This window comes from Dendrobates tinctorius, unplaced genomic scaffold, assembly GCF_039654945.1.
Source record: "Dendrobates tinctorius isolate UK_male_01 unplaced genomic scaffold, ASM3965494v1 ptg000034l, whole genome shotgun sequence".
NCBI lineage: Eukaryota > Metazoa > Chordata > Amphibia > Anura > Dendrobatidae > Dendrobates > Dendrobates tinctorius.
The window spans coordinates 2,771,292-2,798,809 of record NW_027361702.1 but is presented as its reverse complement, the minus strand read 5'-3'; the positions used below and the strand labels follow the sequence as shown (position 1 = coordinate 2,798,809).

General features: G+C 46.6%; 1 protein-coding gene across 1 annotated transcript in view; it reads right to left on the bottom strand.

Moving 5' to 3' along the window:
- Positions 1–10,756: 10,756 nt before the first annotated feature.
- The window catches only part of LOC141087481 (moesin), a 110,295-nt gene continuing 93,533 nt past the window's right edge, over positions 10,757–27,518 (bottom strand). Inside the window, exons 5-13 of the mRNA XM_073573034.1 lie at positions 26,397–26,480; positions 23,718–23,864; positions 16,317–16,413; positions 15,864–16,027; positions 15,648–15,778; positions 14,109–14,269; positions 13,432–13,524; positions 12,250–12,483; positions 10,757–12,114 (exon numbers count right to left, since the gene is read on the bottom strand). Coding sequence (XP_073429135.1) covers positions 11,950–12,114; positions 12,250–12,483; positions 13,432–13,524; positions 14,109–14,269; positions 15,648–15,778; positions 15,864–16,027; positions 16,317–16,413; positions 23,718–23,864; positions 26,397–26,480 — 1,276 coding nt within the window. The 3' untranslated portion in view covers positions 10,757–11,949. The remainder of the gene's footprint in view (positions 12,115–12,249; positions 12,484–13,431; positions 13,525–14,108; positions 14,270–15,647; positions 15,779–15,863; positions 16,028–16,316; positions 16,414–23,717; positions 23,865–26,396; positions 26,481–27,518) is intronic.

The window sequence follows — 27,518 nt, the reverse complement described above, 5'->3', positions numbered from 1 at the left end:
ACTACCCAGGTTACGTTATATTCCCAGGGCACCCCTCTGGCTAGATTGTTTTCGTCTAGCCACCAATCAAGGGATTTCAAAAGTCATCTGGCCTTCTAGATAACCGCCCAGGGTTTTTTGATGTCGTAAAACCTCGCCCTGTAGCACCCTTGTATGGAACTGGGCCAACCGGACCGCGGGGATGCAGGACGAGAGAGAACCTAGGAGGGACACTGCATTCCCAAGAGACATGGTGGGGTTCTTGGAGGCGTTCAGGACCTGATGACGTAGGCGAACTAATTTTTCAGGTGGAAAACGACACTCCTGATACAGCGAATCTAGGGTTAGGCCCAAGAACTGCTGAACTTTCATGGGCTGTAGACGTTACTTCTTAATGTTTAGTAGCCACCCTAACCGTTCCAGAGCTGATTTTGCGTTTTGCAATTGATCCAGACAATGGTCTGCCGTTCTGCCTACAATAAGGAAGTCATCCAGGTAGGGGATAACCAGGATGTCTGCTTCTTGTAGATGGGCCATAACCTCCGCTATAACTTTAGTGAACACCCGGGGGGCGACTGCTATACCAATGGGAAGGGCGACATATTGGAAATGCTGTATAGACCCCTCTAAATGAACCGCCACTCTAAGGAAACGCTGATGAGACGCATGAATGGGTGCATGGTAATAGGAGTCTTTTAAATCCAACACCACCATAAAGCAGTTTTCAAACAGTAACTTTATTGTGGAATTGATCGTTTCAATTTTAAATGGCCGAATGACCAGGTATCTATTGAGTGCCTTCAGGTTGATTATGGTCCTGTAAGAACTAAACAGTTTACGGACCAAAAATAGGGGGGAGTAGAAGCCTTCGCCCTTCTCTGCCTCTGGTACCTTTATCAGTACTCTTTTATGGCATAGGTCATGGATTTCGGTCTCTAGGGCAGCCTGTTCCGACAGGGAAGACCTGAGCGGGGTTACCAGGCAAATTCTAGCCTTAGACATGAGACTACCAACCCCAGGATCCAGTTACTGTTTGAGATCCATGACCAGGCTTGGTAGAAGGCCAATAGTCTACCTCCCACAGGAGCCGCTAGTCATTGGGGAAGTTTCTTGGCCTCACAGGATGCTTCCTGGCGTCCCCCTCCAAACATAAACCAGGTACCTTTTTTCTTTTTATCTTCCCATCTGCCCGGGTCTCTGGATGATCTTCTACGGAAAAATCTATTCCTAGTAAAGGGACTATAGGAAGGGGTGGGCAGGGAAGGGAATTTCTTTTTATCGTCGCCAGCTTTCTCCAGGGGTTCATCTAGGACTGGTCCGAATAGATATTCTCCCTCACACGGGATGGAGCAAAGCCGGGACCTGACCTGGATATCCCTGGGCCAGCACTTCAGCCATTTAGCCCTTCAGGCTGCATTTGATAGACCTGCGGCTTTGGCCACCATTCATGCAGAATCTGCCGAAGCGTCGGCAAAAAAGGCTGCCGCATTCTGGATGGTAGGTAGGGTCTTCAAGATAGATTCTCTCGAGGCTCTGTCCTCTAATTGTGATTCCAGCTGGTCCAGCCAGACCCATCATAGATCTGGCTGTGCAGGTAGCTGCTACTGCCGGTCTCAGGGCACCAGCTGACATTTCCCATGCCCCTTTCAGGTAGGAGTCTGTCTTTTTATCTAGTGGATCTTTTAAAGAAACTATGTCATCAAAGGGAATAGCGGATTTTTTTTTGACACTTTAGCCACTGCTGCGTCCAATTTTGGGGCTTTGCCCCATTTGTTTACCAAGGGGTCCTCAAAGGGATATCGCCGCTTAAAAGCCGGTGGAAGGGAGCCTTTTCCTTCTGGTTTCTTCCATTCCGTATTGATCAGGTTTTGGACTTTGTCATTTAACGGGAACGACTTACGTTTCCTGGGGTCTAAACCACAGAACATTAGGTCCTGCGCTGACCGTTCTGGTTTCGTGTCTGTTACCCCCATGGTGGCCCTAACTGCCTTGACTAATTTGTCCACTTGTTCTAGACCCAAGCAGAAACAACTGGCATCCTCCTCTGAAGAGGACGCAGACGAGGAGGTCGAGGGCTCTGAGGAATCTTCACTTCCTCTAGGGTCAGCTGAGGAGCCCGACCCTGAGAAACTTGCTCTCTTTCTTTTCCTGGATGATTCCCCCTGGGATACGGACTTTAGGGCTTTAACTTCCGTCCTGATAATTCCCCTTAGACTCGTAGCGAAGTCAGCGGTTTCTTCCGCCACCTGTATGAGTGGGGAAAGGGTAAGGAAGTCTGTATGTTAATTTCTAGGACTACTCCCCCCCCCCCTTTTTTGTTTTTACAGTCTGCCGTATACATGACTGGCACAGCTTTTTAGGGTAGGCGTCCGGCAAGGGGCATTTGCAAAGGGCGCACTCCCTGTTGTTCGCTTTGTCAGCGCACTTCTTCCCCTATAGGAGTAAAAACATAAGGGGAACATTGCATCAGGGCACATTCACGGAGATCTCTTACCCTGAGCAGAAGGCGTAGGTACCGGATCACGGGGGGGGGGGCGAGCTGGATCCTTCGGCCTGGAGGAACTTCTGTGGCCGGATTGTCCAGTTCGTTTTTTCTTTTGCTGGGAGCTTGTCTGGGACTTCTCTGAGGTACGTTCCTGCTCTCGGTCAAGCTGGGTCACGGGAGCTTCTGGCTTATCCATAGCTGCAGATGAGCTAAAGCAGCTCTGCAGCGATTCTGTGCCCTTTTATATCCTCCCCCTGGAAATCCAGGTTAGCAGGTGTCATGACCAAGGGCTAATTCCCCCACCCTCCCCCTCCCGAGACGTCCATGGACGCTCCCCCTGTGCCCCCCTCCCCCCCGGTATGTCGGTGCCGGCGACGCAGAGGAAAGCCAGCAGGCTTCCGGCCCGGCGCCACTGGCCCCGTCACTTCTGGCCATTGTGAACGCGCAGGGGGGATTTATACTCACCTGCCGGCGCCGGCCCTGGAGACGGGCATCCGCCGGACCCCGCTCCAACCTGCACCGCGCACACTGTCGTGGAGCCCTGCCCGGGCCCAACGTGGCGCTTCCAGGGGACCCCGCACTGCCCGAGGTAGGAGACCCCCCCGCTACCTAAGTCGGTCAGCCGGCCTCGGGATTCTTCGTCCATGATGGTACGATCTGTAGGGAAAGTATTAAGTTACGTACCGGTAACGGTATTTTTCGGAAGCCCATGACAGCACCACGAGAGAGGGGATCCGCCCTTCAGCAACAGGAAACCTACAGATACAAAAGGGCAGCACCTCTCCCATGCATTAGTTGGATTACAGAGCTTGAGAGGCTACCATGGTTAGTACACAACATATAATATATACAACCTATCTATCCTATTTACCAAAAAAATATTTTTATACCATCTCCCACATAAGGTAAATTCGTGAACAATCTTCTAAAGGAGTGCACCCCTATATGTGAACAAGGGAGGGAACTAAGGGTGCTGTCATGGGCTTCCGAAAAATACCGTTACTGGTACGTAACTTAATACTTTATTCAGACTCCCATGACAGCACCACGAGAGAATTACAGAGATGTAAACTAATTTAGGGAGGGACTACAGCCTGCAGCACCCTTAGCCCAAAGGTGAGATCTGAGGAGGCACCCATGTCTAACCGATAGTGGTTAAAAAAGGTGGAAGGAGATGACCAGGTGGCCGCCTTACATACAGTACAGACCAAAAGTTTGGACACACCTCATTCAAAGAGTTTTCTTTATTTTCATGACTATGAAAATCGTAGATTCGCTCTGAAGGAGTTCCCAGAGATGCTTAGCACTTGATGGCCCTTTTGCCTTCACTCTGCGGTCCAGCTCACCCCAAGCCATCTTGATTGGGTTCAGGTCTGGTGACTGTGGAGGCCAGGTCATCTGGCATCAGGTCATCTGGCATAGCACCCCATCACTCTCCTTCTTGGTCAAATAGCCCTTACACAGCCTGGAGGTGTGTTTGGGGTCATTGTCCTGTTGAAAAATAAATGATGGTCCAACTAAATGCAAACCGGATGAAATGGCATGCCGCTGCAAGATGCTGTGGTAGCCATGCTGGTTCAGTAAGCCTTCAGTTTTGAATAAATCCCCAACAGTGTCATCAGCAAAGCACCCCCACACATCACACCTCCTCCTCCATGCTTCACGGTGGGAACCAGGCATGTAGAGTCCATCCGTTCACCTTTTCTGCTGCACACAAAGACACAGTGTTTGGAACCAAAGATCTCAAATTTGGACTCATCAGACCAAAGCACAGATTTCCACTGGTCTAATGTCCATTCCTTGTGTTCTTTAGCCCAAACAAGTCTCTGCTGCTTGTTGCCTGTCCTTAGCAGTGGTTTCCTAACAGCTATTTTACCATGAATGCCTGCTGCAAAGTCTCCTATTAACAGTTGTTGTAGAAATGAGTCTGCTGCTAGTGGGTCGCCCTCCCAGGGCTGTGGGGTACTCGGTGCCGGGCCCGATGAGCTTCAATGGGACTTGTCACGGCAGCTGGGACCCGGCCCGTGGCCCTGGGTGCCCATTGTAATAGAATGGGAAAGTTCAGTGTGCTTATGATGATTAGAATGAATGAGTCGTGACGCCACCTGTGGTGTTCGGCAAAGATGATGTTAAGACGACGCTGCAGACAGATCCTCTGGGACAGATGGTGTGGTGCAGCAATGATGTTATAACCCTCCACAGGCAGGGCTTTAGTCCCAGAGCAGCGAGATGAAGTGACACTTAGATGGTGTAGTGTCGGGCGCAGGGGATGTAGCAGTGCCGGGCAGGTTGACGCAGGAATAAGTGGAGGACACCAGGGCATGTAGTTCCAAAGCTTTACTCACAGTCTGTTGTGGCACAAGAGCCCGCATCCGTGCGGTGTCCTCCAGGTCAGGAGCAACTTCCAGGCAAGATGAAGTACTCCTTTCCAGCACTTCGCCAACATATGTGCCTTTTCTGAACGTCTCCCTCTTAGCGCCTTTAGTGAAGTACTCCCAGTACTGAGTTACACTGGAGTTCTTCCTGTCAGATGTTCCTATGAACTCTACTTGTACGGCAGACAGCTGTAGCCTGCTTCGGGGACTCCTTACTACCTAGTCCCGGCTCACTATAGATGCTGTTGTGCCCCCAAGTCTAGTGTGGGAATAAAGCGGTGACAACTTCTATTCCTCCGGTGTCTGCTGCAGGACCATTAGTATCCATACAACCTCGAGGACCGGACCCTGGCCTTACGCTTAGAACTTGGGAAGGGTTCTCCTCTAACCCTAATCCTTAGTTCTCTTCTGCTCATCACGTTCCGTACTAATCCTTTGCTTCTTACGGAGAGTCAGGCTTTCTATCAAAGTTCCTTTCCTGTGCCAGCGGACCCAGGTCACTGAGGTCGGCTGCAGCACTTCCTTCATCCATCCCACTCAGGGGATATTCTCTCACAGACTGCCCTCGTCAGCATCCTGTGACAAACTGACTGAATCCTAAACCCCTCCCGCTCTTTTGTGCAAAACTAAACTCCACCCGCCTCCCAGCACGCTTCGTGTTCCAAGCAGGGAGCCACCAAAGGGTGCTTTGCTACACTACTATGTTGAGTGAGATGCAGGTGTTGGAGTGTGGTCAGGTGTCTCCACCTTACCTGAATGGTGGGGAACCACACCTCTGGAGGAGGTGCAGTACCTCTGTGGTGACTGAAACCTCAGGGGCGCCACACTAGAACTCTGTGTGGCATTGACCTGGTCTCTAATCTGAGCTGCTGTTAACCTGCGATTTCTGAGGCTGGTGACTCAGATGAACTTATCCTCTACAGCAGAGGTGACTCTTGGTCTTCCTTTTCTGGGGCGGTCCTCATGTGAGCCAGTTTCTTTGTAGCGCTTGATGGTTTTTGCCACTGCACTTGGGGACACTTTCAAACTTTTGCCAATTTTTCGGACTGACTGACCTTCATTTCTTAAAGTAATGATGGCCACTCGTTTTTCTTAGCTGCTTTTTTCTTGCCATAATACAAATTCTAACTGTCTATTCAGTAGGACTATCAGCTGTGTATCCATCAGACTTCTGCACAACACAACTGATGGTCCCAACCCCATTTATAAGGCAAGAAATCCCACTTATTAAACTTGACAGGGCACACCTGTGACGTGAAAACAATTTCCGGTGACTACCTCTTGAAGCTCATCAAGAGAATGCCAAGAGTGTGCAAAGCAGTAATCAAAGCAAACGGTGGCTACTTTGAAGAATCTAGAATATAAGACATATTTTCAGTTGTTTCACACTTTTTTGTTAATTATACAATTCCACATGTGTTAATTCATAGTTTTGATGCCTTCAGAGTGAATCTACAATTTTCATAGTCATGAAAATAAAGAAAACTCTTTGAATGAGGTGTGTCCAAACTTTGTCTGTACTGTATATATCTGGTCAATTGACACTCCCGATCTCTTTGCCCAAGATGATGCCATGGCACGAGTGGAATGCGCCCTCAGGTTCTGTGGAGCCGGACCGCCACCTGCTGTGTAGGCAAGAGAGATAGCCTCCCTAATCCACCTCACTAATGTGCGCTTTGACACTCTACACCCTTTTCTGGGACCTTGGAAGGATAAAAATAATCCATTCTCCCTCCTCCAAGGATCCGTGGCTGCTAAATATTTAAGTAGGCATCTCTTAACATCTAGAGCGTGAAGTTTTTGTTCTTTAGGATTGGTTGGATTAGGGAGGAAGGAAGGCAGAACTCTCTCTTGTGTCCTATGAAAATTAGATGCTACTTTGGGAAGGTATGCCGGGTCTGGCCTTAGGATTACTCTATCCTGTAAGAATTCTGTGTAAGGGGGCAATCTGGAAAGTGCCTGTAGGTCGCTTATTCTATGTGCAGATGTTATTGCTACCAAAAAGGCTGTCTTAAATGATATCTTTAGTGAAGCAGAATCCAGAGGTTCAAACGGTTTTTCTGTCATGGCTGTCAGGACTAAATTTAAGTCCCAAGGTATACACCTATCCTTGAGTATGGGTCTCGATCTGGTAACTGCCTTTATGAATCTCGCCACCCAATGGTTGTCGGCAATGTCGCATGCAAATAGGGCCCCTAAAGCTGAAACCTGTACTTTTAATGTACTAGTGGAAAGGCCCAACTCAAGACCCCTCTGGAGGAATTCCAGAATCTGTTTTATGGGTATTCCATCCCTGACATTAAACTCAAAGGTGGACAGGAATCGCCTCCAAGTTCTAGCATAGATATCTGTGGTGGTTTGTTTCCTGCTTTTTAGGAGGGTATCGATTACATTTTTTGAGAATCCTCTATCCTTCAATAGTGTCCTCTCAAACACCATGCCGTCAAACGGAGTCCCGCTACTTGTGGGTGGTTGACTGGCCCCTGATAGAGGAGATCTGGAAGGTTCGGCAGTACCCAGGGATCGCTCACTGACATGGTCCTCAACCATGCAAGCCAGGTCCTTCTGGGCCAGAAGGGGGCAATTAATATGACCCTTGCCCAATCTTCCCTGATCTTCCTCACTACCAGAGGTAGAAAGTTCAAAGGTGGGAAGGCATATGCCAGCGAGAAGTCCCATTTTATTAGGAGGGCATCCACTGCCAGTGGATTTTCCCTGGGATTTAGGGAGCAGAAAGTTTTTTCCTTCCTGTTTTCTTTGGTGGCAAAGAGGTCCACCTCCGGTTGACCCCATCTGCGGACAATCTGGTTGTAGATGTCTGAGTTTAAAGCCCATTCTCCTTACTTTAGGGCCCTGCGGCTAAGAAAGTCTGCCTTCATGTTGTCTTTTCCACTGATGTGGAGCGCAGTTAAAGATAGAAAAATGTTTTCCGCTATTTGAAGGAGACGTTCCGTTATCCGTATCAGGGCGTCGGAGCGGGTTCCACCTTGGTGGTTGACATAGGCTACTGCTACCTGGTTGTCCGAGAGTATCCTCACATGATGGGCCTGTAGATACATAATGAGTTTTTTAACGGCCAACTCAATCGCCAGCAGCTCCCCCTGGTTAGATGAGGTCTCAGCATCGGAGTCCCACTGTCCCTGTACCACTATGTCCCCCATATGGGCCCCCCAACCCAAAGGACTAGTGTCTGTGGTTATTACGCGGGTTATCTGCATCACCCAGGGCACCCCCGAGGCTAAGTTTCCGTCATTGAGCCACCACCTAAGAGATGTAATAGTTGAGGGGCTTAGCAATACTCGACCCTGCAAGGAGCCCTCTAAGGTCCTGCTATTAACCAGAACGTCTTTCTGAAGGGCCCTAGTGTGGAGTTGTGCCCACTTGACTGCTGGGATACATGAGGTTAGGGAGCCTAACAGGGACATGGCCTGCCTGAGGGTCATGGAGTTTATCAATTGCCCAAAGAACCTGCTGCTGTATCTGCTGTAATTTATCTACGGGTAACAGACACTGCTGAGTTTCTGAATTTAACAGGAAGCCTAGAAACTTCTGGACCCTTAAGGGCTGAAATCGGGATTTCTCGTAATTTATTATCCACCCGAGGTTCTCTAATCTGGACTTAGCTTTCTCTATCTGGGATAGACAATGGCCCACCGAATTTCCCACAATCAAAAAATCATCTAAGTATGGGACAATTAAGATGTCAACTTCCCGTAAATGAGCCATAACTTTGGCCACTATTTTTGTAATTACCCGGGGCGCTGCTGAGAGACCAAAGGGAAGGGCTCTGTATTGGTAATGACGGGTTATAACGTCTATTGAAACCGCCACTCTCAGGAACTGCTGGAAATCTGCGTGGATAGGCACATGATAGTATGCATCTTTCAAGTCCACGACTGCCATAAAACGCCCTTCAAACAGCATCTTTATTGTTGAATTGATGGACTCCATTTTAAAGGTGCGATTAACCAAAAACTCATTAAGGAAACGTAAATTAATAATCGTTCTGAATGTTTTATCCGGTTTTTGGATTAGGAATAAGGGAGAGTAGAACCCTCTTTCCTCTCTCAGATTCTGGAACCTCTATCAGGACGTTTTTCCGGCACAGGTTCAAGACCTCTGCTTCTAAAGCCGCTTGTTCGAGGGGTGAAGATCTTAAGGGTGTTGGTTTAAAGGTATCCCGTGGGACTTGAGTGAACTCCAACCTGAGCCCGGTGGATATCACATTCCGCACCCAGTCACTATTGGTGACCTGTAACCATGCTGGGAGGAAGGATGACAGTCTACCCCCCACGGGAATTGCTAGTCATTGGTTCTCTCTTCTGTTCTCTCGACGAGCGCATGAACATGAAGCCCGTACCTCTTCTCCTTCTATCCTCCCATCTGGGACGGTCTCTATTAGGTGAAGGATTCTATTCTATCCTCCCATCTGGGACGGTCTCTATTAGGTGAAGGATTGCGCCTTCTCCCTTGACCAAATCTCCTATTAAATGGACATCGGTAAGATGCGGACCAAAGATTTGGGAATTTTTTCTTATCCCTGGCCTTCTCCAGCAGTTCGTCCAGGACTGCACCGAACAAGTATTCCCCCTCACATGGGATAGTACAGAGTTTCGCCCTGGATTGAATATCTCCCGGCCAGCACTTTAGCCACAGGGCTCTCCGAGCCGCATAAGAGAGTCCTGCTGCCCTGGCGGCCATTCTTACTGCATCAGCCGAGGCATCCGCTAGGAAGGCTGCGCCCTCCTGGATTATTGGTAGGGCTCCAAGAATTGTCTGTCTAGACGTTCCTTGCTTTAACTGCGACTCTATAACTGGTCCAACCAGACCATCATGGACCTTGCCATGCATGTTGATGCTACTGCTGGTCTTAAGGAACCGGCTGCCATCTCCCAGGTATTTTTAAGGAAGGTATCTGCCTTCCTGTCTAGAGGATCTTTAAGGGACCCCATGTCCTCAAAGGGTAGTGAGGATCTTTTTGATGCCTTCGCAATGGCTGCATCTAATTTGGGGGCCTTGTCCCAAGTACTCACTGTCGGATCGTCAAAGGGATATCTACGCTTGAGGGCTGGTGGTAGCGACCCTCTTTTATCTGGCTTTTTCCACTCTCTGCGGATCAGATCCTGAATCTTTTCGTTTAATGGGAAGACTCTTCGCTTCCTCTGCTCCAGCCCCCAAACATGACATCCTGCATGGATAACTGAGGCTTCGGCTCCTCCACCTCCATTGTCCCTCTGACTGCTTTTACTAGCTTGCCTACTCGGTCAAGCGGCAGGCAAAACAGACCAGAGTCCTCTTCTTCTGAGGACGAGGGAGATGAAACATGGGAGTCCTTAACTTCTCCTCCTTCACTCTGTCGAGGAATCGGACTCCACCGGGTCCTCACCCCTTAAACTTTTTGGTTGGGACAGGGATTTTAGGGTTTCCTTCATCTCTGCCCTGACTATATCCCTTAAACTCGCATTTCAGGTCATGTTTGGAGTGATTCACCATCCGATGTCACTGTGCAATCAGCTTTTAATTTTCCTGTGATTCCTGCGCTCATCTGGATTAACCCATCATGTGCTGTAACTTCAACTTTTAATATTGTGTATTCATCCTTGCAGGACGCCTGTGGTTCCACTGCCTTATTTCCCTCTGGTTTGTCCTTCTGACCCTGTGGTTTCTTTAGTGCCAAGTCCATACTCTCCCATGGACCCTCCAGCCTACTACACCCAAGTCTGTGTGCCTGCCCTGACCTCCTCATTAGGTGAACATAAATCTGTGGTCCCAGAGGTCAGACCCCCAACCTAGCCATATGCTAACAGTTTATAAGACGTGTTCCCATCACTGTGGTTATGGGGTGCCGATGGCTTTTCAGCTGACATGAGACAACGTGCATATTTACAAAAATACTTAGAATAATACGAGTCGAGAATTTCTAGATTCAAATTACTGTATTTTATTGGCACCGGAAGAACAGAACAAGTTCAGATCAAAGTGGAATCCAAAATTACAAAACAGATTTTCAACAGGAAACCTGCACTAGTTTAGTAAAGAAAGACTAGAAAATGTTCCTATATGCTGTTATAACCCCCATCAATATAAATTACAGCAATAGACTATAGTTTAGAAAAAAAATATTAACACTTCTCATGGGTAAATTCCCATACAGCCAAGAATGACGGGGTTAACAAGCAATTATCTGTCAAATAAACCCCCCCAGAGCTCGGTCATTAATACTGAGTGCTCAGAGATTGTATAATACAGTATACAGGACGTTCTCGCTCCCGGAGGATGCTCCACTTGTCCCATTGAGATTGACTAAACTGTGCATAGCTAGAAAAATACTTATATCAGAATAAAATATATAATACTGGTAGGAATGGAATAGGGGGGATGGCAGCAGGAAACGGTAACCACCAAGGGCAAAACAACGCAGAAACTATCAGCAGCGAGAATGCTAGAACATCATGGAAATCACAGGTTTATTGTGGTCTGAAGACCACGAAGCAGAAATGTGGTTCATACCTTGGCTACACAGGGCAGAGACGGAGCGACGTGTAACAACTACACAATCTGAGGCACAATTGGTCATGAAATCCCTAAGGCAGATGTCCCCTATGTAATATCAGTTATTGGCTTTCCACAATAAATAACTAGGAATGATCCCAGGAACAATGGAGGCCTTTCACTAACTTGTTCCGATTCCTTATATACCATTATGGGCAGCAGAAGGGAATGTACTGCGGTCAATGCCGCTCCACGTAACCAGTGCAAGCCTGACAACAGGAGGTTTAAAATTTGGTCTAAAGAAACTGAAAAAAAAATAATAGAAGAAAAGGCAAAAAGCTCCATTGTTAACTATGGCAGAAGCTTGTTAGGTATAGACATTCTGGGTAATAATACTTTCACAAATGCTGGAGAAATAGAAAGCTTTTTTCTGAGGCCGGCTGCTCTGTATCCTTGGAACGAGCAAGAACCTTTCCCTATAAGAGGAAGACAGCAGATACTACATGCCTATGATTGTATGCGGCAAACCCTGCCTCAAAGTGGTACAGCAGTTCCAGCTTAGCCATTGAAAGGAAGGAGACCATCGTGGGAAATGGAGAAGATTACATTATACAAGCGTTACATAGATTCAAATTCATCTATACGTTGTTTGGTGTTGCCTTGGCGGATCTGACGCAGCGTCTTGTACTTGTCTCTTCCAGCGCGCACATTTTCAGCATGCAGAAGATCATTGGCCGTCTTCTTGGTGTCATCTCGGGCTTTTTCCAGCTCTGAGCTTAATAGCTACAAGAATAAAAGAAAGGGTACAGCAATTATGCCTAGAAGAGGACACTTCATCCAACCCACTCATATGTAACCGCAAACTTTAGTAATGTAGGGCCCTGTGCCCCAACAGAGACCCCCATATAAAAACATTACCTGGAGATGTTTCTGGACCCTTTCATTCTTCTCTGCCTCTGTGGTCCTGTCTTCCTCACTTCGGTCCTTGATTGTAGCTTCTGGTTTCAGTTCGGCGCTAGCCTCTGCCCCGTTCTCATCTTGGTCATCGTCGTGTTCATTTTCGGCGAGTGTTGGCTCCTGTACGTGAGGAGTGCTCATCACATTCTTTAGTTCCTCCTTGGTCCTCTCCAAGTCGATTTGCACTTCCTGGGCCTGTAAAAAGGTTGATTAAGGAATACTCCAATAAGCTGCAAGCAGAACAGTCTTATCTAATAATTCCCTCTAATATCTAACTTGAGTCACAATTAGAGAACATAGTGAGCTGCAAAGGTTGAGGGCTTCTACGCTGCCAAGTGTACTGGGGAAACACTCATCCAATGAAACTTGTGCTCTCCTCTGAAGACGGGAAACCCAGGGGCTCCTTCTCTGTCCCTAGCCCGTTTCCAGGAATACTTCTGATGAAGACACCGGGGCCAGGTACCTTGCCTTAGCTCCTGAATCCGCCCTCCGTCTGGACCCTTCCCCCACCAAGGAAAGAGGGGAGTACAGTAGTAATGTACACCAACCAGACTAATATAGTAATGTGAACAGGGGTAACGAAAAATACCAAACATACAAATATACACACATATATAAGAGGAATCCACCAGAGAGTGGAGGATGGTGTAAAACCAAAGTGGGAGAAAGGAGTGGGAATATCACACACCCAAAACCTAGTAACAGTCACAGATAAATCCACCAACTGCCTACTATAATAACCAGCAACAACCTCCAGCCATGCAGCATAAGCTAGCTCTGGCAATGAGTGCTAGCCAGAACCCGGTTTATATAGGAGATATGAGTGGCTAACAGTGCACAGCTGAGAGCCTTAATGCAGGAAAGCTTCCAGGAGCTCTTAACTGAGGAGATTAACTCCTGCACTGCTAAAAGAAACCTGCACAGTTTAAAAAGATGATGAATTGCTTCTAATGCATGCAGGAGTAGGAGATGCTGAGGTCTTTTGGCTTCTCTGTCGAGGTTAAACCCATGACAATCACAAGCAGTATTAAGATGTTTTCAATATCTGCTAGTATTCTCCTGTAGTTATACATGAGGCCCATTATCTAGCATCATAAGATGATCGATCAATGCCATTATTAGATGGTTTAAGGTGTGCAGTACCTTATGCTGCCATTCTTCTGCTTCACTTTCCTTCTTCTTACGGGCAAGTTCCAGTTGGCCAATTGTACTGGTAAGCTCAGCGAGCTCTGCGGCCTACAAAGAGAAATAACAAGTTTACACAAAATATGAGCATCCCAATAGTTTACTGGTGTAATAAACATGTCATTGTGTTGCATTTTTCAGCAGGTAAACAATTCTTCAAAAAATGAGATTGTTCACACGAGCATGCACAAAAAATAAAATCAGAAAAAATGTGACAATTTTCCTTCCAATTGTCACCCGTATGACCTTTGTTTTCATACATAAGCCGTCAATATAATTTACAAGGCCAAATATTTAATGATGGCAATGTATGCATAAAAAGGAGATGCTACATGGGGGATCAGATTTTCTTGTCGCGCACCCTTGGATGTAAATGGACGAGTTCCATCCAACATGAGAAAGAATTCGTGCATGCTGTGATGTTCACACTCATATTTGGTGCATGAAAAAAAAATATAAGAAGGACGCTCATCTGAACGGCCTGGCAGAATAACATTGATCCTAGCTGGAAAATCAGCTGCATATATGACATGTCTAAATGTTTCCTCATTGTCACAGCAGACCGTGCACGTCCTGAAGAGATGGGAAACTGGAGACAGAGTAACCCTCAAACACAAGTTCCGCTTGTCACCCACCAGCTGCTCCTGGTTCTTCATCTGGTCCTGCGATTCTTTCAGTAGGGCTTGTTTGGCTTCCTCCGCAGCCCGATGCTCTCCGGCGAGTCTCTCTGCCTCTTCTTGTGACTTTCTACGCTCCTCATCCAATTCCAAGGCTTTTCGGGTCTGTTCCTCCAGTTCTGTGCAAGAAAAGATTTGGATTTCAATAATAAACAAACAATAAAAGACGTTTTCTTAAGATATTAAAAAATAAAAGATGAAATCTCAGTTATCTCCGTCTCTTACAAGTTTCTATTGGGTCTCAAGCTGAAAACAAAATCCAGATGTGATTTATAAAAACCAGGCACCATTTCCCAGATTTTCTGTTTATTTTTACTTTGTCGATTTGATGTTCCTTTAAATGCAGAAAATATCAATCAAAAAAGTCAAAAACAACTTTAGGCTTGAAATCAGAGAAGTACTCTATGGAGTGCACTCCTGGGCAGGGTGGGGGGGCTAAGTCTTTATACCCCCAAAACAGTATTCATGTGCGACCTTTCATATTTGCTTTATCTGCAGTGAGAAAAATTGAGCACAAAGGATGAATTGAATATTCGGGCTCCATTTAACCACATTAGTGTCCCGCCACAAATAAGATGAACATTGACAGATAGAAGGTAGAGGGTACTAGACAAGTGTAAGAGGCAATCAAGGCTGTAACTCCACACAAGGAATTCAGGTTTGGAGAGTGACCATCAATTCATTTCCGCCCTCCACAAAATAATAGCACATGTGAAAATAAGAAATTCTGTAATATATATTATCAGAGAAATATACTTCTCTCTCCACCTGGATTGATCAGTCATTCTCAAAAACACAGATTTTCCCATTAATGTGATAGAGATGACAGTTGGTGCGCAAACGTCAGGAACTTGCAGCAGAATGCTTGTCTGACTTCAGCTCCTCCCACCTCAGGAGAACTTGCAGCAAAATGTGTCAGCCTCTAGTTCTTCCCACCTCAAGAGAACTTGCAGCAGAATGCCTGTCTGCCTTTAGTTCCTCCCACCTCAGGAGAACTTGCAGCAAAATGTGTCAGCCTCTAGATCTTCTCACCTCAAGAGAAATTACAGCAAAATGCCTGTCTGCCTTTAGAGCCTCCCACCTTAGGAGAATTTGTAGCAGAATGACAGTGTCAGCCTTTTAACTCTTCCCACCTCAGGAGAACATACAGCAGAATGCCTGTTTGCCAATAGCTCCTCCCACTTCAGAAGTTGAAGCAGAATGTCTGTTGGCCTCCAGCTCCTCCATAGGAGTTTAAAAAAAGCACCAACTGATCTACATCTCAGAAATGTGAAAATCTCGCTTTACTGAATACATATTTTACGTGAAAATGGAGAATTATCGTTGACGTACAGGAGGAGAAAGGAGCAGATTTTTCTGATCATGTATTACAAAGTTACTTATTCTCATGTGAACTACTGATTTATGAAGTAAAAATTAAAATGAGTTACCCATTAACTTGTGTAAAACCCCAGCAATCAAGATTAGCACATTTGTTTAGATCATTCGCAGTCTCACCATCTTGGGCTTTTCTAGTCTGCTCCTCGATCTGTTTTAACCTTTCCATCAGTTCTTCCTTCTCCCGCTCAATTTTTTCCTTCTCCTTCTCCGCCAGCTCTCGCTTTTTCTTCTCATTTTCCAAGAGGGCTCTGCATGATTGAAAGGAGAGTTAACAAAAATTCTGAGAGAGAAAAAGAAATGCGGGTGCTGGTAGGAGGGAAATGTCATTGATACCTCTCCATCTGCTTCTGATGCTTCTCTTCTCTTGCTTGGGCTTTCATCTGCTGGACTTCGATGGTGTCCGGTTTCCTGCGGCGCATGTACAATTCATGATTACCCATGCAGAGGGCCAAAATTCGCTTATTGATCCGTAATCGGGGGGCATAGAATACAAAGTCCTGAAACATGAAAATAGGCAAGTCAACTACCCCCATAAGCAATGTTCTTCAGAAGTCACAGATCATAGCGTGGCCATAAGAGAGCACAAGCGAAATACTGGATGAGATGGGGCAGCTCTGCAAACAGACTTAATTATGGGACAATGGCTCGGGCACAAGGCACTGTTGTTCTGTAAGAACCTATAAGAATTAGTAATCAAAACTTCAACTCAAAAAGTTATTGTGTTGCGGTGACTGATCGGCCGGCCTGCGGGACATGAAGGCTACGCGCCCAACCACATCTACTCACTGGAGCCTTCTTATCGATAGGTTTGATCACAAACTTCTTGTCATTAAATGAGATGTTTCTGATCTCACTCCATGGAAACCCAATCTTGGGGGTTAACCTGAAAAAGGAATGTAACTTTACTTAATGCAATACAATTAAAACAACACTTTATTAACAGATTAGATCTGAAGTGAGACTATACACGAATACTAGAACAGGAAAACAAATGGAAGCCCCAGGAAAACTACGTTCAGAAGTTATGTCAGTATATATTCTCATGTGAAGTGTCCACCAGCCTCCCTCGTGGGGGCTTACATCTACTAAAGGGGTCAGAAAACCTCTCCGTATATTAATTTCACAATGTAAGGTAAGACAAGCAGATCCTCCGCTGGGTCACTCCAGGCTAGGGTGACAACGGTGCAGATCTCACATGGACCACAATGAGCAGCCGCCTGAAGGAAGTGTGAAAACTGCAGACGATCGAGAGTGACATGATGGCGACTGCAATCATGTGGCAGAAAAATGCTAATAGACACTGAACGGCGCCGGGGTGGGAGCTGGATATAGGCTATTTCTGTTTTTAAGACCAGATAAGACCATACTTAAAATGAGGCTGTCCGAGTGGTGGGCAAGCCGCTATAATTCATGCACCATGTATGGGGAAATCTGGTGGCAGGTTCTCTTTGAACGGCACCTGTAATCTGACTGCAAATTAACAAAAAGATAGCCCAACCCTATAGAGCAGATGTGCTATTCTGCTTCTGGTGCCTTGCCAGCTGCCTGATACGGGCTGAACGGGCCAAAATTGCGTGATCCCATTGTCCCACCCTTAGCCCACCACTTATGTGATATCAGAAACAAGTAGGCCAGTGGAAGAGGAGTGGGAAGGAAGGTGGCAGCAAGGTGGGAGGTGGAGGCGAAATTGGGCAGTTACTCAGGTTCGCTCAGCAGTAGCAGAGTAGAGGGGTCAGTCAACCCTGTTCCGCACACAGAGGGGTCCACCTGCAGCGACCTGCAAACTCTGCAGCAGAGCAGAACAATCCGGTCACCCTGCTTTTCCGCTCTGCATTCTGTAAGCTGCAGGTTGCTTTATGCCTGTAGAGTACAAAACGTCAGAGCGCACATAGGACGTCAGCTTCCCGCTGCAGGGGGCATGCTCTGCCAGCGCTCAGATGGTGGACTTGGAGTTAGATAAGTATATAGCACTTTTCTCACTTTACAAGTCAGTACTTATAGGGGCTCGGAAGAGGTCTCATACTGTATATAGTGAGCCGTAGGGCCAGCATACCGTATATAGGGAGCTGTGGGGCCAAAATACCGTATCTAGGGAGCTCTGGGGCCAACATAATGTATATAGGTAGCTGAGAGACCAACATACTGTATATAGTGAGCTCTGAGGCCAACATACCATATATCCTATTATTCCCACATTCTATTTGCTTCCCAAATTGCACAAGGACCTCCATTGCCCACCAGGCAGACCTATTGTCTCAGGCATATTGTGAACCAGCCTGTAGATTCATTAACTTATCTGCAAAAATGTGTTGAAACACTCCCGTCCTTTGTAAAGGATACCACTGATGTCCTTAAGAGATTGGACGGCCTTGTCCTTGACAGTGACATGTAGCTTGTCACTTGTGACGTGGAGTCCCTTTACATGTTGATCGATCACAGCCACGGGATGCGAGCCGTTCAATTCTTTTTAAATATGACCAATCCTGATTCTGAATTGACCCAATTTATTTTGAAATTGTTAAATTTTATATTACCCGACAATTTTTTTTTGTGTTCAAGGACGGCCCCTTCCTAAAGCTCCAGGGAGCAGCAATGGGGGCGTCTTGTACGTCCTCATATGCCAATTTGTTCCTGGGGCTGTGGGAGAGGGATACGGTCCTTGACACAACTGGTCACGGCTCTGTAATCTCGTGGCTGCATTACAACGATGATGTATTCTTTATCTGGCAGGGCTACACGTCACAACTTGACTCATTCCTTTGCCACCTCAATGATAACGTACTCAATATCAAATTGACCTGGAAGTATAGTCAAAACTTCAATTGATTTTTTGGACCTTCAAAATTGTAAAATCCAGTGATCGCACCATTTGCACAGATATCTTTTGAAAGACTACTGCTACCAATGCACTCCTGCACTTTACATCTTCACATCCACCCAAACTCAAAAGTTCCATTCCAATAGGACAATTTCTGCGGGCACGCCATATTTGTTCAAACAATCTGACATTCCAAAAGCAAGCCAAAGACTTGCATTGTAGATTTTAAAATAGAGGTTACCCAAACAAAGCCATCATTCGAAGTAATTCCCGAGCCTTATATGCGGATAGAGCTACCCTTTTAACAAAATCTTCTAAAACAAGACTACGTCCACAGATGCAGCACCCAGATTCATTACTAAATTTAATTCCAACTGGGCAGAGATCAGATTTTTTAAAAACATTGGTTGGTATTACTAACAGATAAAGACTTACAACGGCAGTTAACGCCCTACCCTTCCATTACTTGGCATAAATCACAGACCTTGGGTGACATCTTATGTAGTAGTCACTATATACCTCCTAAAAATAACCCTTTTCTGACAAATAAAGGCCCCCCTGGGGCTGTTTCCCTTGCGGAGACTGCTCGGCTTGCTGCTATATTCCCAGGACAAAGGAATTTTCAAACTCGAAGGGAGACAAAATTTACAAAATTGTGCCTCACATTACGTGTAACACAGAGGCATTTGTCTACCATGTCAGCTGCCCATGTGGTTAAATATATATATCGGTATGACAACCAGACCGTTCAAAATTCGTGTGCAGGAGCACATTAGAGATCAAAAATGCGGCAAATTGTTTGGAACCACACCTTTTAAAAACTACTCCAAAACACTTCTTTGAGGTCCACAATTGTAATCTGAAGGGATTTACTGTTGGGGGCATCGACCATGTCTATACAGGCATCCGTGGTGGCAATCTTAAACAAAAACTCTTGCAGAGGGAAACACGTTAGATGGTCACACTTGACACCCTAGTACCCAACGGCCTAAATGAAGCCATCAGTTTCAAGTCTTTTCTTTAATCCACATTCATGTGGTGTTTTTACTCTGGGCACAGGTTCTCGTCTTTTAACTTGTTTATTTTTTGTAATTAATGTATTCCTTTAAATCTTTGTAGGTTTTTTTCCTACCCTGTATTTTCTGCTGTGAGCCGTTATCCTTTTTCATTTTGGACCCATCATTAGTGCTGGCCATAAATTCATGAACATCGGGAAAATTGTCTCGGACTCTTGTTTCAATCTAAGCCATGTTGGCCCATTGTGGACCATATGAATTTTGGATTGCTGGACTACAGTTACTGTCTTCATATCTACTATATTCACTTGGGACTTATTAATTGTATTAGAATTATGTACCAAGTGATCTTTCTCCAGCTCCCTGTTGTCTCATGCCATAATTTACATAACAGTCTATGTATGGACATATAAGTCTTTTGATAATTTTTCCCTTGCAGGTAAGATGGCCCTACCGTCCTGGGACAAAGTGTGCCGTTTGATATACTGTTATTGGTTCTTATATATTATATACTAGCTGAAGAGCCCGGCACTGCCCGGGCATTAGTAATATAAATAAATATATTTATATTACTAATATCCCACATCATCCCGTCAGCCAGAGCCACCGGACTACTACCCCTAATATCCCACATCATCCCATCAGAGCCACCGGACTATTACCACTAATATCCCACATCATCCCGTCAGAGCCACCGGACTACTACCCCTAATATCCCACATCATCCCATCAGAGCCACCGGACTATTACCACTAATATCCCACATCATCCCATCAGAGCCACCGGACTACTACCCCTAATATCCCACATCATCCCATCAGAGCCACCGGACTATTACCACTAATATCCCACATCATCCCATCAGAGCCACCGGACTACTACCCCTAATATCCCACATCATCCCGTCAGAGCCACCGGACTATTACCACTAATATCCCACATCATCCCATCAGAGCCACCAGACAACTATCCCTAATATCAAAGATCATCCCATCAGCCTGGGGTCAGAACCCGAGCGCTGAGTGGTTTTGCCCTCACTTCCATACAAATGATCCCTTTAATAGAAGCCTTGGGGTCGGAATCACAGAGCTGAGGGATTTGCCCTAACTTCCATACCGGAGAGCCCTTTAAGAAAGGCCTGGTGTCAGTACCAAAGCGCAGAGTGGATTTGCCCTAACTTCCATACCAATGATCCCTTTAAGAGATCCTGAGGTGAGAACCAGAGCGCTGAGTGGAACAGCCCTAGCTTCCATACCGGGGATCCCTTTAAGAAAGGTCTGGGGTCAGAACCAGAGCGCTGAGTGGATTTGCCCTGACTTCCATACCAATGATCCCTTTAATAGAAATCTGGGGTCAGAACCAGAGTGCTGAGTGGATTTGCCCTAACTTCCATACCGGAGATGCCATTAAGAGGGAAGATGTGCCTATGGGATGGAAGATGTGTGATGGGTATATGGGCACTGGACTATGGGATGGCGGCCATGTATGATGGGTATATGGGCACTGGACTATGGGATGGTGGATATGTATGATGGGTATATGGGCACGGGACTATGGGATGGCGGCCATGTATGATGGGTATATGGGCACTGGACTATGGGATGGCGGCCATGTATGATGGGTATATGGGCACGGGACTATGGGATGGCGGCCATGTATGATGGGTATATGGGCACTGGACTATGGGATGGTGGATATGTATGATGGGTATATGGGCACGGGACTATGGGATGGCGGCCATGTATGATTGGTATATGGGCACTGGACTATGGGATGGCGGCCATGTATGATGGGTATATGGGCACGGGACTATGGGATGGCGGCCATGTATGATGGGTATATGGGCACTGGACTATGGGATGGCGGCCATGTATGATGGGTATATGGGCACGGGACTATGGGATGGAGGATATGTGTGATGGGTATATGGGAACGGGACTATGGGATGGAGGATGTGTGATGGGTATATTGGCAGAGGACTATGGGATGGAAGATGTGTGATGGGTATATGGGCACTGGACTATGGGATGGCGGATATGTATGATGGGTATATGGGCACGGGACTATGAGTTGGAGGATGTGTGATGGGTATATGGGCAGGGAGGGGGTGACTCAGTTCTGTCATATGCCCTCTGCTCCTTTTTGGGGGGCAGATCTGTTTCTTTTTGCTTTGGTATAGTGTATATAGGGAGCTGTGGGGCCAACATACCGTACATAGGGAGCTGTGGGGCCAACATACCGTACATAGGGAGCTGTGGGGCCAACATACCGTACATAGGGAGCTGTGGGGCCAACATACCGTACATCTTATTTCGTTTTATTTTGCTTTATTGTATTGTTAAATGTTGTTACTTATGACTTGTGCTTTGAAACTGTTAAACTGTAAAGCGCTGCGGAATATGTTGGCGCTATATAAAGATTATTATTATAGGGAGCTGTGGGGCCAACATACCGTATATAGGGAGCTGTGGGGCCAACATATAGTATATAGTGAGCTATGGAGCCAACATACCGTATATAGGGAGCTGTTGGACCAACACTATACAGGGAGCTGTGGGGCCCAACATACTGTATATAGGGAGCTGTGTGCCATTATACTGTATATGGGGAGGCTTGGAACTGTCATACTGTATATATTGAGCTGTGGGGCCAACACTGTATATTGGGGAAATTATACCATTTATAGTGAGCTGTATAAAAACAATTACAGTAGCAGCGGCTCAGTCTTGGGGTACTAGCAGGACAAGGAGTTTGTGCAGGTTGGGGATAGATGGGGATGGTGCAGGAAATGCGAGAAGTCAGATGTCTTTGTTGTAATCTCTGCAGACAAGCTGTAGCTGGAGAAGTTGTCGTGTTGGTCTGGGCCAGCTGGAAAAGACGGGAAAAGCAAATGACTATCCGGAAGAACATCTCTACATCTGCACTGTAATCCACCCCCATCATTCTCTGATAACTGGTGTGATAAGATGGTGAACAAGCTCCAAAGGAATATAGTCAAGTGGTCCCTGTTTAATGAGATGAAATCTGCTCCTTTCTGTGTGATGTACTAACATGTCAGCATTTTGGCCCCACTTTAAATTTTTGCCCAGGGCCCCACTTTATCTAGAGCCAGCAGCCAAATGCGAGGGACAGCAGAGCAGGCAGAATAGACATTGATAAAAAGATTTGATTAGCAAGAAGACAAGAGGAAAAAAGAGAATCCGTGAGACAAGTCAGATCCCACCATGTGCAGCAGATCTGTACTGCGCCCCCACCCTTCTAATCTGTCCTGCTGATCTGGAACTAGAGCCACCTAGTGGCCATACTGCCTTAAAACAGTTTTTCACCACCCAAAAAAGTCTAATATGCTTTCTTCACAAAATAAATTTTTTTGGAGAAGTTATTACTCTTTTGATACATTGACAACCTGATTAGTGTCAGTATGTAGCGCCAACAGTGACTTTCACATCTGGAAGTTGCAATAAGTCATCAGAAAACTTACAATCTAGCCATACACAAGATAAATCATGTCAGTGTATGGAGACCACCTGACCGTCCAGAGAAACCAGGTAGCGGACCACCAGTCTCTGCTTGGGAACTCTGCAGCTCCGTTAGGGTCACCTTTGGCCTCTGTGATGCCTCTCTGATTAATGCCCTCCTTGCCCGGGCTGAGTGTTTTGGTGGGCGCCATCTCTTGGTAGGTTTCTCGTGGTACCATGTTCTTTCCATGTGATAATGGATTTGATGGTGCTCCATGGGATCAGTATAGTATATATACTGGCAGACATGACACTTAGATCACACACAGAGGGACGTCCTGTCACTAAGCATGGGACTTCTGATGGGAATTGCTTGCAGTAGAAATTTAGGGGCTTCATGGCAAAAGGATGAATACATATGCACAGGCTAATTTTTAGTTATTTAATCCCATACATTTAATTTCTACCTATATTTTTCTGACATCACTTCACCAACTTAGACTATTTAGCGCTGATGCATCATACACAAACCGGATTACAAAGTTATTTACATGCTGGTTGTAATGTAAGAAAATATGTAAAAAGCCAATGGGTGTGAATACTTTTGCAAACCACTGTAGGTGAATAGATGTTAATTGGCTGAAAAACAAAGAAATAGAAACTGAAGGAAAAAAATCTCTATTATAGAAATATTGGGAGTCACTGCACTGTGGCGCCCTCTGCTGGAACTGTGTGCGAAGTACAACTATAAAAAGCTGCTATTAGGAGAAATCCCCTCAACAGTTTCTTGCCAACAGCCATGCAACTGGATTCCTAGCTCATGGCTATTGCACAAGAAAAATACCCTGGGTACCAGGCCATATTTCACGCGCTTTGACACCTTATAATACATTACCTGTCATTTTGCTCATAGATATTAAGTCCCAATGCATCCACTCCAAGCCAAAGTTCAGAGCCCTTTTTATTCTTGATGCCAAAGTAGTTGACCCCATACATCTCCAGATCCTGAGCAATTTTAAGGTACTCTAGAATTGCATCCTCCCTGAAAATCAGAAAACCTTATTATAATGGGCAAGAAATGAGACAGCATCAATAATGAAAGTACAGAGGTCACTCAGGGAAGGAAGCACAGCAACATGGATCGGGGATGAGACCTAACCCTGCTCCATCAGTGATCACAGTACAGAGAGAAGGAAGCAACATGGACCAGAAAGGAGACCTCACCTTGCTCCATCAGTGATCACAGCACAGGGGGCGGCTCAGGGAAGGAAGCACAGCAATGTGTATCAGGAATGAGATCTCACCCTGCATCATCAGTGATCACAGTACAGAGGGAAGGAAGCACAGTAATGAGGACCAGGAGTGAGACCTCACCTTGTTCCATCAGTGATCACAGTACAGAGGGTGACTCAGGGAAGGAAGCATAGCAATGTGGACCAGGAGTGAGACCTCACCCTGCCCCATCAGTGATCACACTACAGAGGGAAGGAAGCACAGCAATGTGGACCAGGAGTGAGACCTCACCCTGCCCCATCAGTGATCACACTACAGAGGGAAGGAAGCACAGCAATGTGGACCAGGAGTGAGACCTCACCCTGCCCCATCTGTGATCACACTACAGAGGGAAGGAAGCACAGCAATGTGGACCAGGAGTGAGACCTCACCCTGCCCCATCAGTGATCACACTACAGAGGGAAGGAAGCACAGCAATGTGGACCAGGAGTGAGACCTCACCCTGCCCCATCAGTGATCACACTACAGAGGGAAGGTAGCACAGCAATGTGGACCAGGAGTGAGACCTCACCCTGCCCCATCAGTGATCACACTACAGAGGGAAGGAAGCACAGCAAAGTGGACCAGGAGTGAGACCTCACCCTGCCCCATCAGTGATCACACTACAGAGGGAAGGAAGCACAGCAATGTGGACCAGGAGTGAGACCTCACCCTGCCCCATCAGTGATCACACTACAGAGGGAAGGAAGCACAGCAATGTGGACCAGGAGTGAGACCTCACCCTGCCCCATCAGTGATCACACTACAGAGGGAAGGAAGCACAGCAATGTGGACCAGGAGTGAGACCTCACCCTGCCCCATCAGTGATCACAGTACAGAGGGAAGGAAGCACAGCAATGTGGACCAGGAGTGAGACCTCACCCTGCCCCATCAGTGATCACACTACAGAGGGAAGGAAGCACAGCAATGTGGACCAGGAGTGAGACCTCACCCTACCCCATCAGTGATCACACTACAGAGGGAAGGAAGCACAGCAATGTGGACCAGGAGTGAGACCTCACCCTGCCCCATCAGTGATCACACTACAGAGGGAAGGAAGCACAGTAATGAGGACCAGGAGTGAGACCTCACCTTGTTCCATCAGTGATCACAGTACAGAGGGTGACTCAGGGAAGGAAGCACAGCAATGTGGACCAGGAGTGAGACCTCACCCTGCCCCATCAGTGATCACAGTACAGAGGGAAGGAAGCACAGCAATGTGGACCAGGAGTGAGACCTCACCCTGCCCCATCAGTGATCACACTACAGAGGGAAGGAAGCACAGCAATGTGGACCAGGAGTGAGACCTCACCCTACCCCATCAGTGATCACACTACAGAGGGAAGGAAGCACAGCAATGTGGACCAGGAGTGAGACCTCACCCTACCCCATCAGTGATCACACTACAGAGGGAAGGAAGCACAGCAATGTGGACCAGGAGTGAGACCTCACCCTGCCCCATCAGTGATCACAGTAGAGGGGACAACTCAGGGAGAAAAGTACAGCAACCTGGATCAGGAATGAGACCTCACCCACTACTGCTGATGCTCTATGCACTGGCTGCAGCGTTGACATCACATCACCCCTCAGCCAACCGCAGTGGCTCTCCTGAAATCATGAGCTGCTGAATTCAGTTATTGGCCGCAGTGGTGACGAGCATTGCAGTCAATACACAGAAATCTCAACAGGGAGGAGGGAGACTACAAAGTCTGGTTTACAAGTATGCATCCTTTTGGGATCAAGTTTTTTTGTAAAGCGTAAAAACCTTTTAAAGAACACAGATACCGTACATGAGACTGGTCTGGCAGACAGCGCTCTCATGGCCCCCCTATACTGAGCAGAACAGGTCAGCGTTCACACTGGGCACAGGGAATTAGCCGTTCCCACCTCTAGCACGTGTTTATCTCACCAGGAGGCAACAAGTAGCAGGCAGTGAAATTTAGCATGCCCCATCCTTGCCTCACCAGACATCTCCTGGGCAAGATTTTGGAGGTCACCATAAAAAATGAATTGTCGGTGGACACAACTCTGGTCTAATGTGTATGGCAACAGAAAGACAGTATAACCCTGCCCTGTCCTCCCCTCCATGTACGCAGATGGCGAGGGACCCTGAACTAAAGAGGACGCTACTAAGGTCCAGGATAATCTTTCATGCCAACCAGCCCAACAGCTTTGAAAAGCCACAAAATCCAGACCACCAAATGATTCTACAGAGCCAAACATACATCCCCATAGACCCCCAGAGTGATGCGCTGGATTCAGGGAAGCCTTTCGCCATACCCCCTGCCCATCGGAGTGTTACCTTAGCATGCCCCTGTGCTCCTCGTGCCAGACGTGGATCCTGTCCTCCCACTGGTCTTTAGAGAGTTTGTGCTGCTCCAGGACTCTAAGCAGAGAAAGCAGAGAATGGTTACACAGTGTATGTGGCTCCTAGTAACTGGTATTCTTACAAATTATTATTTCTCAAAATTCACTGAATCAATGCAAACATCTCAGCCATCGTCATACTGACATTACCCACGTAAAGCAGTGGTGTCACTCAGCGCATCGCTGTACAATATTCTTGTACGCAATGTTAACGCCACCTAGTGGCAACAAGTGCGCACAACAGTAGTGATTCTGTGTTTGCAGTGTGTGTACCATGCTGCATGTGTTGTAAAACGAATGTGTGCGGTGTGCCCGTACCATGCTGTATGTGCTGCAAAAAGAATGTGTGCGCGGTGTGTAAGTACCATGCTCTATGTGCTGAAAAAATGTGTGCTGTGTGTACGTACTATGCTGTATGTGCTGCAAATAGAATGTGTGCGGTGTGTACGTACTATGCTGTATGTGCTGCAAATAGAATGTGTGCGGTGTGTACGTACTATGCTGTATGTGCTGCAAATAGAATGTGTGCTGTGTGTACGTACTATGCTATATGTGCTGCAAAAAGAATGTGTGCGGTGTGTACGTACTATGCTGTATGTGCTGCAAATAGAATGTGTGCGGTGTGTACGTACTATGCTGTATGTGCTGCAAATAGAATGTGTGCGGTGTGTACGTACTATGCTGTATGTGCTGCAAATAGAATGTGTGCGGTGTGTACGTACTATGCTGTATGTGCTGCAAATAGAATGTGTGTGGTGTGTACGTACTATGCTGTATGTGCTGCAAATAGAATGTGTGCGGTGTGTACGTACTATGCTGTATGTGCTGCAAATAGAATGTGTGCGGTGTGTACGTACTATGCTGTATGTGCTGCAAAAAGAATGTGTGCGGTGTGTACGTACTATGCTGTATGTGCTGCAAATAGAATGTGTGCGGTGTGTACGTACTATGCTGTATGTGCTGCAGAAAGAATGTGTGTGGTGTGTAAGTACCATGCTCTGTGTGCTGAAAGAATGTGTGCGGTGTGTACGTACTATGCTGTATGTGCTGCAAATAG